The sequence below is a fragment of the Ziziphus jujuba genome, chromosome 7 (genome assembly GCF_031755915.1).
Source record: "Ziziphus jujuba cultivar Dongzao chromosome 7, ASM3175591v1".
In the NCBI taxonomy this organism is placed as follows: Eukaryota; Viridiplantae; Streptophyta; class Magnoliopsida; order Rosales; family Rhamnaceae; genus Ziziphus; species Ziziphus jujuba.
Window position 1 is genome coordinate 18,921,510 of NC_083385.1, and position 12,217 is coordinate 18,933,726.

The 12,217-nt window shown below is 30.1% G+C and overlaps 1 protein-coding gene across 3 annotated transcripts; it reads right to left on the reverse strand.

Annotated features, from left to right (window-relative positions):
- Window positions 1-1,299: 1,299 nt before the first annotated feature.
- Window positions 1,300-7,153, reverse strand: LOC107425421 (glutathione hydrolase 1). Of its 3 annotated transcripts, none has more exons than XM_048479616.2 (7): window positions 6,875-7,153; window positions 5,375-5,579; window positions 4,221-4,570; window positions 2,809-3,560; window positions 2,293-2,557; window positions 1,907-2,044; window positions 1,300-1,697 (listed from the first exon to the last, which is right to left on the reverse strand). In XM_048479616.2, the coding sequence occupies exons 2-7, from the start codon at window positions 5,397-5,399 to the stop codon at window positions 1,458-1,460; spliced, it is 1,770 nt and encodes a 589-aa protein (XP_048335573.2). In that variant the 5' UTR covers window positions 5,400-5,579; window positions 6,875-7,153; the 3' UTR covers window positions 1,300-1,457. The 3 variants fall into 3 exon arrangements, with proteins under 3 accessions (XP_048335573.2, XP_048335572.2, XP_048335571.2); XM_048479615.2 differs by having other exon boundaries at window positions 5,375-5,584; XM_048479614.2 differs by having other exon boundaries at window positions 5,375-5,885.
- Between the last annotated feature and the right edge of the window lie 5,064 nt (window positions 7,154-12,217).

A 12,217-nucleotide genomic window follows, 5' to 3' on the forward strand; every position in this document is an offset into this window, starting at 1 on the left:
AAACCCAAAAACAAAAACAAAAACAAAATCAAAAAGGATAAAGAATTAAATGAATTAATAATGGTGATGAATAATGGAGGTATGGTATTGGAAGAGCTTATATAATCTGGCAATTGGAGATGTAATCCAATTCATAGCTACGCAGGGGAACAACTCCAGCAAGCCACGAACATATTTGAATCATCTTGTTATTACGTATATGGCGATAAATATTGTCAGAATCCTCGCATCCAATTTCCCTCTACATTAGGTGTTGTGGAGCACAGGGATGTGTAATAGCTTTAGAGCATTTCTACTTGTCCTTGTAACTGGACAACCGGCTAGTTCAAAGAGGTGGCCATTGAGGCAATTTATAGTAAAGCGAGTTCAAACGACACTGTTCCGTGGAATTGTGGATGTAAAATGGTGATTGAGCTAGCAGAAGGAATTAATAATGAATATCCAAAACAGTTGCAAATTGCATTTGGAACTGGAGAATATTTTTTAAGATGGGACTGAGATATACCAGTTTAAGAATAGAAGATAGGCCATTGATGACTGATGTGGCAAAACAACTCTCTCAATATGTATAGGTCTACTTTCGCACCTTAAGAATGCAAAATCGGATAATGAACTTAATAAATTTAAAGAGGTTGAATTCAATCCCAGTACAAAGTTGTATTATGTTCTGATTCACATATCCATTAACAGTATATATATGTGGGGATCTTATATATGTCGACAGATTATACATATTTTAAAATACTTTACCCAAGCTAGACTCAGATTGGTATAAGAAAATAATAACAATGGTAAATGAGCGAACTGTTTTCAAACTGGTCAGTCATGCATACATAATGGCTACTGGTGTGTTCGATTTTAAGCACACTTTGCATCAAATTATTGCAGCTTCTGCCCTGTTCTATCAATCCTATGTGCATACAGACCGAGAGAACAACATAAGTTCTATCTGGCTTAAAGGCCGAGAGAACAACATAAGTTCTATCTGGCTTAAAACCAAGTGCGAGCTCTTAGAAGTGAGTTTGTCACAAAGCTCTTAAAAGTGCTTTTAGGAGCTGAAATTTTGATCCCATTCCGGTCGGTAATTATCAACCAATGGATCTTTGGAATTCATGCTTTGAACATGGCTTGTCTGATGTATAACAAGAGGAGCCCGGTTTGTTTGGATATAATTTGGAGCTAGCTTTTTTGACTGATCAATGCACTGCGTTTCTTTCACAATCAGAGATGAAAACCAAAAGATGCCTAACATATATCTAAAGTCCCAAAAGAAAACGAAGAAGGAAAAGGACAAAAAAATTCCATGACAAATACTCAAATTCCTATCTATTGGATAACTCGGTATTTTAAACCACTAGAAGGAGTGGAAAATAATAATAATAATAATAATAATTGTTCCATAGAAAGAAAGGAAAAAGATTTATTACAGGGCCACTATTAGGGGCCTAAAACTGTTTTCAATAACCAGAGGGAATCCCACCTTTTCTTGGATCGCTTACTGCTACAAGCTCTCCAAGGCTATCATTTTTATTCGAGGTTTCTGAGTCTAGAACTATAAACTGGCAAATTGTTCCACCAGAAAGGGACTCTAGGACATGGCCCTTCTTTTGAAGGGCTTCCCTGATATTTGCCGGAATTTCAAAGTGGTCCCTAGTTACGGTTGTCCAATTCTCATAATAAACCTTGTTGGGTATCAGCTGTTTTGGGCAAAAGAAAATTGTATAAGATTACAAGTTTTAATGGCTCTTCAAGATGATTTGGTAAATGATAAAAGATTAACCACTAATCCTAAGGAAAAAGGAAGCTCAAAATGATAAAATGTTTAAGCCTTAGTTTGCAGGCTAGCTTAAAACAAGCATGCATTGATTGAAAGAGAAAATTGCAGGATGGATTTTTGAATGGAAACCTGATGATAGATTCTTGGAGCAAAGACTGAGGAGAGAGGATCCAATCCCCGGGCAAAATGATTTAAGAAGACCTCTGCAGTTCCTGCAATGATCATTCCTCCCCCACTTGCACCAACTACAGCTTTCAGTTGGTTATCCTGTAGAATCATGTCAATAAGACACATGGGATCATTTGATATGAAACACAGCATAGGCAAACAATATTGACTGTAAAGGTTTTTCTTAACATTTTGTGTCCTGTGTGTATATTTACATTATGCTAACTTCTTAGAGATAAAATCTAAAGGATTCTAATGGGAGGAAAAGTCTTGGTCACCAGTCACTGCTCACTAACTGATCCAGTAATGCGAAGTGGGATTAATACCAACTTGATCAGAGAAATTACCTTCAGGACTATGGTAGGTGACATGGATGATAATGGCCTCTTTCCTGGGCTGATAAAATTGGCTGGCGCTGGTGGTGGAACATCTGCAGAAACATTTGCAGGCATGGAGAAATCATCCATTTCATTGTTTAAGATGATTCCTGTGCTAGGTGACAGGAAATGTGAACCAAAATAGGAATTCACAGTAGTAGTCATCGAGATTGCATTTCGTTCATTATCTACGATGCATAAATGACTGGTGCCATGATCAAGGATCTGTTTCCACCTGTTAAAAGGAAAGGGATTTCATAAAAGTATTTACAATTTTAGATTGTGAATATACATATGTAGGAGTGCACACCATAAGTGATATGCAAAATTAGATCATACAGACATGTGTATCAACAAGTATTGCACAGAAAAACCCAAATTTTTTTATAAATTTGATCAAATAAACTAATTAGAAGATAAATATTTATAAGTTATTTGACATACTTGCTAAAGAAATAACTTCCAAAAGCCAAGTAAGTAGCTTACCTGCCACCATAATGGTTGGGAGGAAAAGTCATGTTATCATATATGGTTTTCTTTAATTCTTCTGCAAACTTGGGTGAGAGCATATCAGAGAGAACTTTAGACACATCCACAAAGTCAGGGTCACCAAGATTCATCCTCACAGCAAATACATGTTTCAGTGCTTCAATTTGTCGATGAATCTGAAGAGAATCAGAAACTCCAGAAAGATTTCCATACTGTGCAAGAATGTTTAGCAAAAGTATCATTGGTGGACCCCCAGAAGGGGGAGAAACAGTAAGCAAGTCAACCCCTCGAAAGTTTGTAGAGATTGGCTTTCTCAGTTTTACTTGATATCTTTGCAAGTCCTTTATTGTTACTATACCTCCAGCCTTCTGAATATCTCTAACCAAATTGATGCCAATTGATCCATTATAGAAGTCCTTTATGCCATAATCTGCAATCCTTTTGAGTGTCTGTGCTAGTTTCTTGTTATAACAGATATCACCTTGCTGCAAGAGACTGCCATTTGATGTAAATACATCACGAAGACCTTTATCCGCAAAGACTCCTGATTTTGTTTGCTCCATTTGGAAGCGGAGGTATGGTGATATCTTAAATCCCAAACGAGCTAAACGCTCTGCTGGTTTTACTAGTCTTCTCCATGGAAGCTTCCCATATTGTTTCCAAGCTTTGTGAAGGCCCGCAAGTTGACCTGGAACTGCTATTGAGAGACCACCTTTTGATTTCAGAGTAGCATTGCCACCATACATATCCTGAAAAAAGATATATATATATAGATCTTATATATACACACACACATATATACATAAATATATATTGATAAAGGAATGCTTAAACTTTCAGTTTTGATGCATATGAATGTAAAAGATAAGACATGACTCGTAATTATCAATCTAATCAATCCTACATATTGAACTTAATGTTACTTATATTTACACAAAAGTAATACAAATTAACTTGTATTGGCTGGAAATATATTATTTATCCTAAATTTTTGGTGGAATCACTAAACACATATATTCTAATTCATGTCTTATTCTTTGGGAGGATTCTTCTCAAGAAAGATGCAAATGTAGATAACGATTATTCAATCTCCTAATCCTATAGTGGATAGGAAAATAAATCTTAAAGACATAAAAATATTCATATGGGTAGCATATAGTAGGCGATCTAAGTTTTTTATCTGGCTGGACCTTCCAGGCAATGATTTATTGGCTGATAGTTACCGTATCAAGAAAGCATGGAACAAGAATGCTCCAGAACCAATTTAATATGAGGTACAAAATACAAAATTTCTTGATACCATGCATAAAAGCAAAACAATGTTTTCAGAATGAATACTAAATTTGGTATTGTGCACTCAAGTTGAAACCAATTAAAAGAGAAGAATATTGTATGCCAATTTAGACTACCTTTGAAGCTAGCAAGGGGGCAGTTTCTCTCATATCAAAGAATTGAGCCTCCCCACTGCTTTGCCTGATAAGCATGAAGGAACCTCCACCAATGCCACTTGATGCTGGACTTACAACCCCTAAACAAAGAGCAGCAGCTACCGATGCATCAACAGCATGACCTCCTTCACGAAGAACATCCACCCCAATTCTAGAACATCGACCATCATCAGTGGCAACAGCACCATGATGTGAGACAATTACCTCATCCCTATTCTTTTGGGAATCATTACTTGCAGCATCAAGGCTTGATGTCAGAAGCAACAGTGAAAGGAAGAAAAATGCAATGGTAGGCCAAAACAACATTTGAGCTGCAACCCAAGGTTTTTTCATTAGTTTTTCTGAGAAACCGATAAATAATAACAATATCAAAATTCTATGGTTGATAAATCAATAACAATGCTTAACATTGTATTAAAAGTTAAACCATAGGAAGGTAAGCAATGGAGGGTTGATGAGGATACAAGAATACTAGCAATGCTAAAACTCATGTGTATTACCTAAACATATATATACTTTAACACTTGGATTTTGCATTACATAAATCCCTCTCTAAGAATGTCTTCTTATATTCTTTCAAATGAAGTCCCTTGGGGATGCTCTAAAACTAGTGCATTGTATGACTAGTTATGCAGGCTTAACAAGTTTTCCAATACGATTAAAGAGTCTATAAACCAAATTGGATAATGACCACCATTCTCTTCAATTAATACTCAAAGTCAAAAGACCAGTGTGAGTAGCCTGATTTTAACCAAGTTCATAACCCTTTATGAGGCTGCCAAAATAGAACCAACTTCCTTGTATTTATGGTCTACCAAGCTTTAAATAAGTTTCTCAAATAAGCATTAATTACAATACCAAAAACACAAAAAGTTGAGATCTTGCTTCGCATATAAAGCTTCTAGGAACTAGGATTTACAATCTTTGGTAGTCCAAAATTGCAAAATGGTTCACATTTATAATACCATCCTGGCCCCACCTATTTGCGCCTCTTTGAGTAAGTACTACCATCATATCAGGACCCAAAAAACAAGAGAATACACTAAAAAAATAAAAAATAAAATAAAATAAAATAAAAAAGGAAAGAAGGAAAGAAATAAGCAAGAATCACTCACAACATGATATTTTATTCCTCTGCATAACTCAGCTTTGATCTTTTTCCTTCAGCTTCTTCTACCTGGATATCATATCCTCTGCTGCTTCTAAAGGGGATGGTTGCCACAACCCATTGTCATAAAGAACCACTTTTGGCATTCGATGGACAGAGAGGAAAACACAGCCAACAGATATCGACAAGTTCACATGCTTAGGTTTTTGGTTCTTCTCTGTCCGTAGTGGGCAAGCAGAGGTTCAGATTCAGAGAATGAGTTGTCTTCTTGATAAATTAATTGGGGGCCATTTTTAAAATGCAGTCAAAGAAATTTTTCTTTAATTTTTTAATTATTTATTTATTTATTTATTGTTTTTCGTTACCAAGTTGAAAACTATAAAAATCATTTTCAAGGCCAAGCACCATGTTGTCTATAGCTATCCTGTCTCTTTGTTTCGGCCTCTATAAGCTCCACCACAAAAGCTAAGAGAGGTTTTAAGGTGCACCAACAAAGCTCCTCTTTCTATCATGAGGTCCTAACATTGTACGAATTAGGCTCAGCCACCCAGAAAAGACTTTTCATTGTTGTTGTTGTTTGTAAATTTTGCAGACAAAATTTAAGTAATTGAATTATATAAAACAATATTATATATATATATATATATATACACGCATATGTATTACATGTCAACATTATGAAATTGTGGAAAATGTTTCTTAGATTGTCTCCCATTTTCTTTCAAACTCAAAGAGAAAAAACGAAAAATCTTGCTTTCTTTCTCTCCAGCAATGGAGTGCGATCACTTGGATCAATAAGATTACACTTTGGAAGTTAAGAGTTAAGACCTGTGCCTTGTATGACTAGTAATGCAGGGCTTAACAAGCTTTCCTATATAACTAAATAATCTGTAGGCCAAACTGGATAATAATTACCATTTCTCTTCAGTTAATAGTCAAAGAAACATGACTAGTATGAACAGCCTGATTTTAACCAAGTTCATAACCCTTTATGTGGAACCAACTTCCATGTTTTATGGTATACCAAGCTTTAAATAGGCTTTTCACATGAGCATTGATTACTATACCAAAAACATGTTAAAAAGATAACTTGATTTACAATAAGGCTTCTAGGATTTACCATCTTTGGTTGGTCCAAGACTGGCAAAATGGCTCACATCACATTTATGATACCATCCTGGTAACACCTATTTTGCTTCCCTTAAGAGTAAGTACCACAATCATATATTCAACATATCAGAGTCCCAACTCCAGAATTCATTGACTTCCGACCCAAGCAAATTTTGGTATTCATCAATATTTCATTTATGAATATTGTAAACCCAAATTGAAACAAAACCCACCATGTTTTCCCCATAATAGTTCCTAATCAATTTTAAAAAAATTGCTTCCATTAATCTTTTATTAATCAGTTCCACAATCTATGTCACCCATTAAAAACAAGAATATATATATATATATATATAAATTATTAAAGAAAAAAACTGAAAAAGCAAGAATCACTCACAACATGATATCTATCATATTCCTCTCTTTAACTTATCTTCCATCTTTTTTCCTTCACCTTCTTCTACCTGGATACCATATCCTCTGCTGCTACCAAAGGGTATGGTGGCCACCACCCATTGTCATGGAGAATCAATTTTGGCATTCTGTGGGCAGAGAGGAAGACACAACCAACAGAATTCGACAATTTTAAAGGCTAAGCTTGTTGGTTCTTCTGTGTCTTGAGTGGGTAAGCAGACGATCAGACAGTGAATTGCCTTTATGAAAAATAAAGGGTTAATTACTAGGCACACCTGTGAAATTCCTTTTTATATAATTATATTCCCATATAAAATTTTATCCATAAAAATATAATTATTTTTATATGACAGTTAAAATTGTTTAAATATTTTTTGAATATATTAATTAAATATAAATTTTGATTGATTTGAAAAATAAATTTTTTTAATTTAAAACAATGCAAATTTAATGGATGGATAATAAATAAAAATTTTATTTTTTAAATTAATTAAAATATATATTTAATTAATATATATAAAAAATATTTAAATAATTTTAATTGATATATAAAAATATATATATATTTTTATGGATAAATTTTTTTAAAAAAATACTAATGCAATTATATAAATATAAAGATACCGATTATAATTATAAAAAAAATTAAAACTATACAGTATAATTAATTCGAAAAATAAATTGGATAACTTTTCAGAAAGCAGTGGAAGATTTTTTTTTTTTTTTTTTTTTCTTTAACAAGTTGAAAACTATAAAAATCACTTTCAAGCACAACCACCATGCTGCCCAAAGCTAGCCTGTCTCTCTTTGTTCCACGTCCACCATAAAAGGTAAGAGACTTTATGAGGTCCACCAAAAAAGCTTCTCTTTTCATCACGTGGTTCTAACACTGTACGAATTAGGCGTAGCCACATAGAAAGGACTTTTCATTGTTGTTTTATTAATTTGTTTTTTCTTTCTTGGTGACTGCCTTGTTATTGTTGTTGTAGGTAAGTTTGTGAAAATTTAATGGACGGCCGAGGTTTCATAATAATATCCTTTTAAATTTTTCAAATTCATCGTTCACCTATACCAAAAAACAAAAAACAAAAAAACAAAAAAAAAAATTATCATTCACCTTCTAAATGCTAATTTTTTCTGTTAAATTTAATGATAAAAGAAACGTTTGGATCACATAAATATTTTGTGTTTAAATTGCTTTTTGTATTTTCTAGTGAATAGTTTATCGGTGTTACTTCATTTTATGTTCATAATAAATAAAAATAAATACAAATATTAAAATTTTCTAAATTGATAGAATTGTATTTTTTTTTATGTAAAAAATAATATATATTATAAAAAAAATACTACATATATCAAATTTAGTAATCAAATTTTTGATATGCAATAATATAAATATTAGAATTTTCTAAATTGATAGAATTGTATTTTTTATGTAAAATATTATATATTATAAGAAAAATGCTACATATATTAAATTTAATTTAGTGATCAAAATTTTGATATGCAATAATTTGATTTATTAATGATTTTTAAATTAATAATGCCCTATAATTATAGGAGGCAAATCCAATTAGATAATGTCAAAAATATCAAATACCAACGGTAGAAAACCATTAATAAAATGCCTATCAGTGATAAAGTGGATTAACTCTAGTAATTAAGTATTTTTATTTGTGTTTTTGAGAACACGAATTCAAACCACAGAATGTGGGATAATTTTGAATTAATTATAAATTAGATAATATATTAAAAAAAAAAAAAAAAGATTCCCACCCGCCCTTCCAACCACAGATGGCAAATTGGTAACCAAGTATGGTTGACTAGAATATGCGCCATAAAATACTAGAATATGCTGTCATCCATAAATTGCCAAAAAAACAAAAAATACAAAAAATTGATGATCGCCGATAGAGGTTGACTAATGATGTGGAAGACAGTCACTAATTAGCCATCAGTGATTCTTTGCCTCGTGTGGTTCACATATCCTGACGAAGGAGATAAGTTAAAAATAAAAAGAAAATGAAAATGAAAATAAGGGTTTCACAAGCTTAATGAAGAAGAGGGTATTTTGGTAAATTTATTTATATAAAAACTGTATATAATTTTTTTTTTTTAAATTATAGAAAGAACTACTCTAATAAATTTGGTTATTCTAGAATTACTTATATCATAATTTATGACACACAATTATTAAAGGATAAAGTATTAAATCAATATTTATTTTAATCCACATTGTGGGAAAAATAGATTTTGTACAATTTAAACCAGTCAAAATATGAAACTTCTTAACAAATGTTAAAACTATGGGGTAAGTGATGAATTTGAAAACTTTCACGCGGATGAGTGATGTCTTATCAAATCTAATGAGGGTTTGTAAATTTTGAGCTAAAGTAATTGAATTTATCAAACAATAAGTAATTATAATTTTTTGCTAGAATGGGTACCTATCCTTAACAAATAATATGAATACCTAACGTCAACAATATATTACCAGGCAAAGGCATCAGGCAAGTATTACTTCATTTTATGTTCATAACTAATAATAATTAATATAAATATTAAAATTTTCTAAATTGGTGTTTTTGTATTTTTTTTTTTATGTAAAATAATATATATCATAAGGACAATGCTATAGATATCAAATTTAGTAACAAAATTTTAATATCCAATAATTTAACAGTTAAGTAATGGTTTTTAAATTAATAATAACCTAATTATGGGAGGCAAAACAAATTAAATAATGTTTAGGGAAATTAGCACTGTTCAACTCCGAACTTTATGAATGTTGGCATTTTGCATCCTAAAATTGTTTTTGTTATAATTTGCACTCCAAACTTACAAAATCATTATAACATTGATTCTTCTGTCAAATATTAAACAAAAATGAAAGTGCATAGTGCAATTTTATATACTTTAGGGTACAAATTGCAAAAATTTTAAAATAAAAAGTAATGAAAAACAAATAAAAAACCATTAAAAAGGATTATAATTTTTTTTTCAATAAGTTAGCAAAACAATTTTAAGAAATTGGAAATATAATTTTTCAAAACAAAAATAAAAATCTTTAAATGTAATAAATATTCTCAAAAATAAATAAATGAAAACCAACAATATGTTTAAAAAAAAAAAGAAAGAAAGAAAGAAAAAAATTGCATACATTATTATAAAAATGCAAAAGAATTTTACAAAAGTAAAAATTACAATTTATGCATATTTTAGAGATTAAAAACAAAAAAAAAAAAACATAAGGACCTACAAAAAACTGATTTACCATTTCTAAAATATAAAAGAGAACTTTGAAAAATTATCTTTATAAAATATGTTGTTTTATTTATTATATATATATATATATATTTTAAATTAATATTTATAATAAATATACCTTTATATTTTTGTAAAATGAGTTAATATTTATTAATTTATAAATATTTAAAAAAATATATTAAATATATATATTGTAAATTCTAAATTAAATATACAGTTTATAAATATATATATATATATATATATATAAAGTAAATAGAAGAACATTTTTCATAAAAAATAATTTTTCAAAGTTTTCTTTTATAGTTTAGAACTACTTGATCACTTTTTTAAAATTATTTTTTTTATTTTCTGAAAAAATTATATTTGCATTTTTGTAATAACCTATAAAAAAAATTTTTTTACATATTCAAATTTTTTTATTCCAAAAAAAGTATTGGATTTTATTTATTTATTTTTTTAGAATATTTATTTTATGTAAATTTTTTTATTTTTATATTTATAAATTAAATTGCAATTTTTTAAAATTTTTTTACCAACTTATTAAAAAAATAGTAATCCTCTTTAATTATTTTTTTTAATTTTTCATTACTATACCAACACGATAAAGTTTGACGTGTAAACAATACCAAATTTCCTAATATCAGATCACCAAAACCAAAATTTAGGTTAAAAAATAAGATGTTGTACATGAAATGCAAAAAAATCACTATAAAGTCCCCACAAAATTATTAATCTAAACTACCCTTATTCTTCCCCTCAACATTTTGAAGCCCTCAATTCTTTCAAATTTTTCTTTTGCAACTTCTCTCCTCTACCAAGCGTAGGAAACTGTTAGCAAGATGCCCACCCGCTCTTCGGTGGTAAGATATATATAAATATATATATATATATATATATATATATATATTAAATTGAGCTATCTATCTTTGTTAAAATAAAAAATCGTAAAAAAGCCAAAGCTATCCACCGATAGGAAATCTATTAACCAAGGCATGGTTGGCTAGAATACGTAGTGAGCCATAGAATACTGGAATATGCTTAACCATAAAGTATCAACAAAAAAAATAAAATTGATTATCGCTGATAAAGGTTGATGAATGATGTCAAAGACAATCACTAACTAGCCACCGATGATTCTTTGCCATTGGCAGTTCCTAATGGAGGAGAGAAGCCAAAAACTAAAGCTTAATGAAGAAGAAGGTATTTTGATAAACTTTATTTATATGAAAATTGTATATAGTTTTTTCGGAATTACTGCTCTAAATAATTTGGTCAATTACTGCTCTAAATAATTTCGTCATTCTAGAATTGCTCATATAATAATTTATTATGCACAATTATAAAAGGATAAAGAGTTAAATTCATTTTTATTTTAATTCACATGAGGTAAAAATAGACCTTTTACAATTCAAACCGGTCAAAATATGAAACTTCTTTACAAATGTTATCACTTAAGGGGTAAGTGATAAATTTGAAAAGTTTCATGGAAATAAGTGATGTCTTATCAAACCTAATGGGGTCTATAAAATTTTCCCTTATAAATTTTGAGATAAAATTTAAGTAAACTAATTGAATTTATCAATCAATGTATATTTATAAAATTTTACGTAAAGTAATTGAATTTATCAACCAATGTATATTTATAAAATTTTACTAGAACGGGCGACTATCTTCGATAATAATATGGATGTCTAATGTCAAGTAATATGTTGTTACATAAAGACATCAAGCGGCATATTATCTAATACATGTAAACACAATGTGTCCACATTATAGTGGGGGACAAACATCACTATACCAAATATATATGTATATAGTGAGGCTCAGATAATATCTTTAATATGAGGACTAATATAAAGTTTCTATTTTTTAGCTCTTGTATCCCATAAAAGGCTGAGATTTAAAATTACATTACTAACAATCGAGTCCCCACAAAGTTCATTTTTTCTAAATAGGATTTTAGTATGTCACTAAAACCATATTTGACCATTTTTAGAATTTTAAGTCATAACCCTTGATGTGATGCAATAGTCATCAAAAGTGAATCTTAGTTTAA

Excerpts from the sequence above, each read along its gene's own strand:
- LOC107425421 (XM_048479616.2), bottom strand. The coding sequence starts at position 5,399 with ATGCAGAGGAATAAAATATCATGTT. Across the intron at positions 4,571-5,374 it reads GAGGAATAAAATATCATGTT|CTCAAATGTTGTTTTGGCCT; the intron begins GTGAGTGATTCT and ends CTTGGGTTGCAG. Across the intron at positions 2,045-2,292 it reads CACCTACCATAGTCCTGAAG|GATAACCAACTGAAAGCTGT; the intron begins GTAATTTCTCTG and ends ATGATTCTACAG.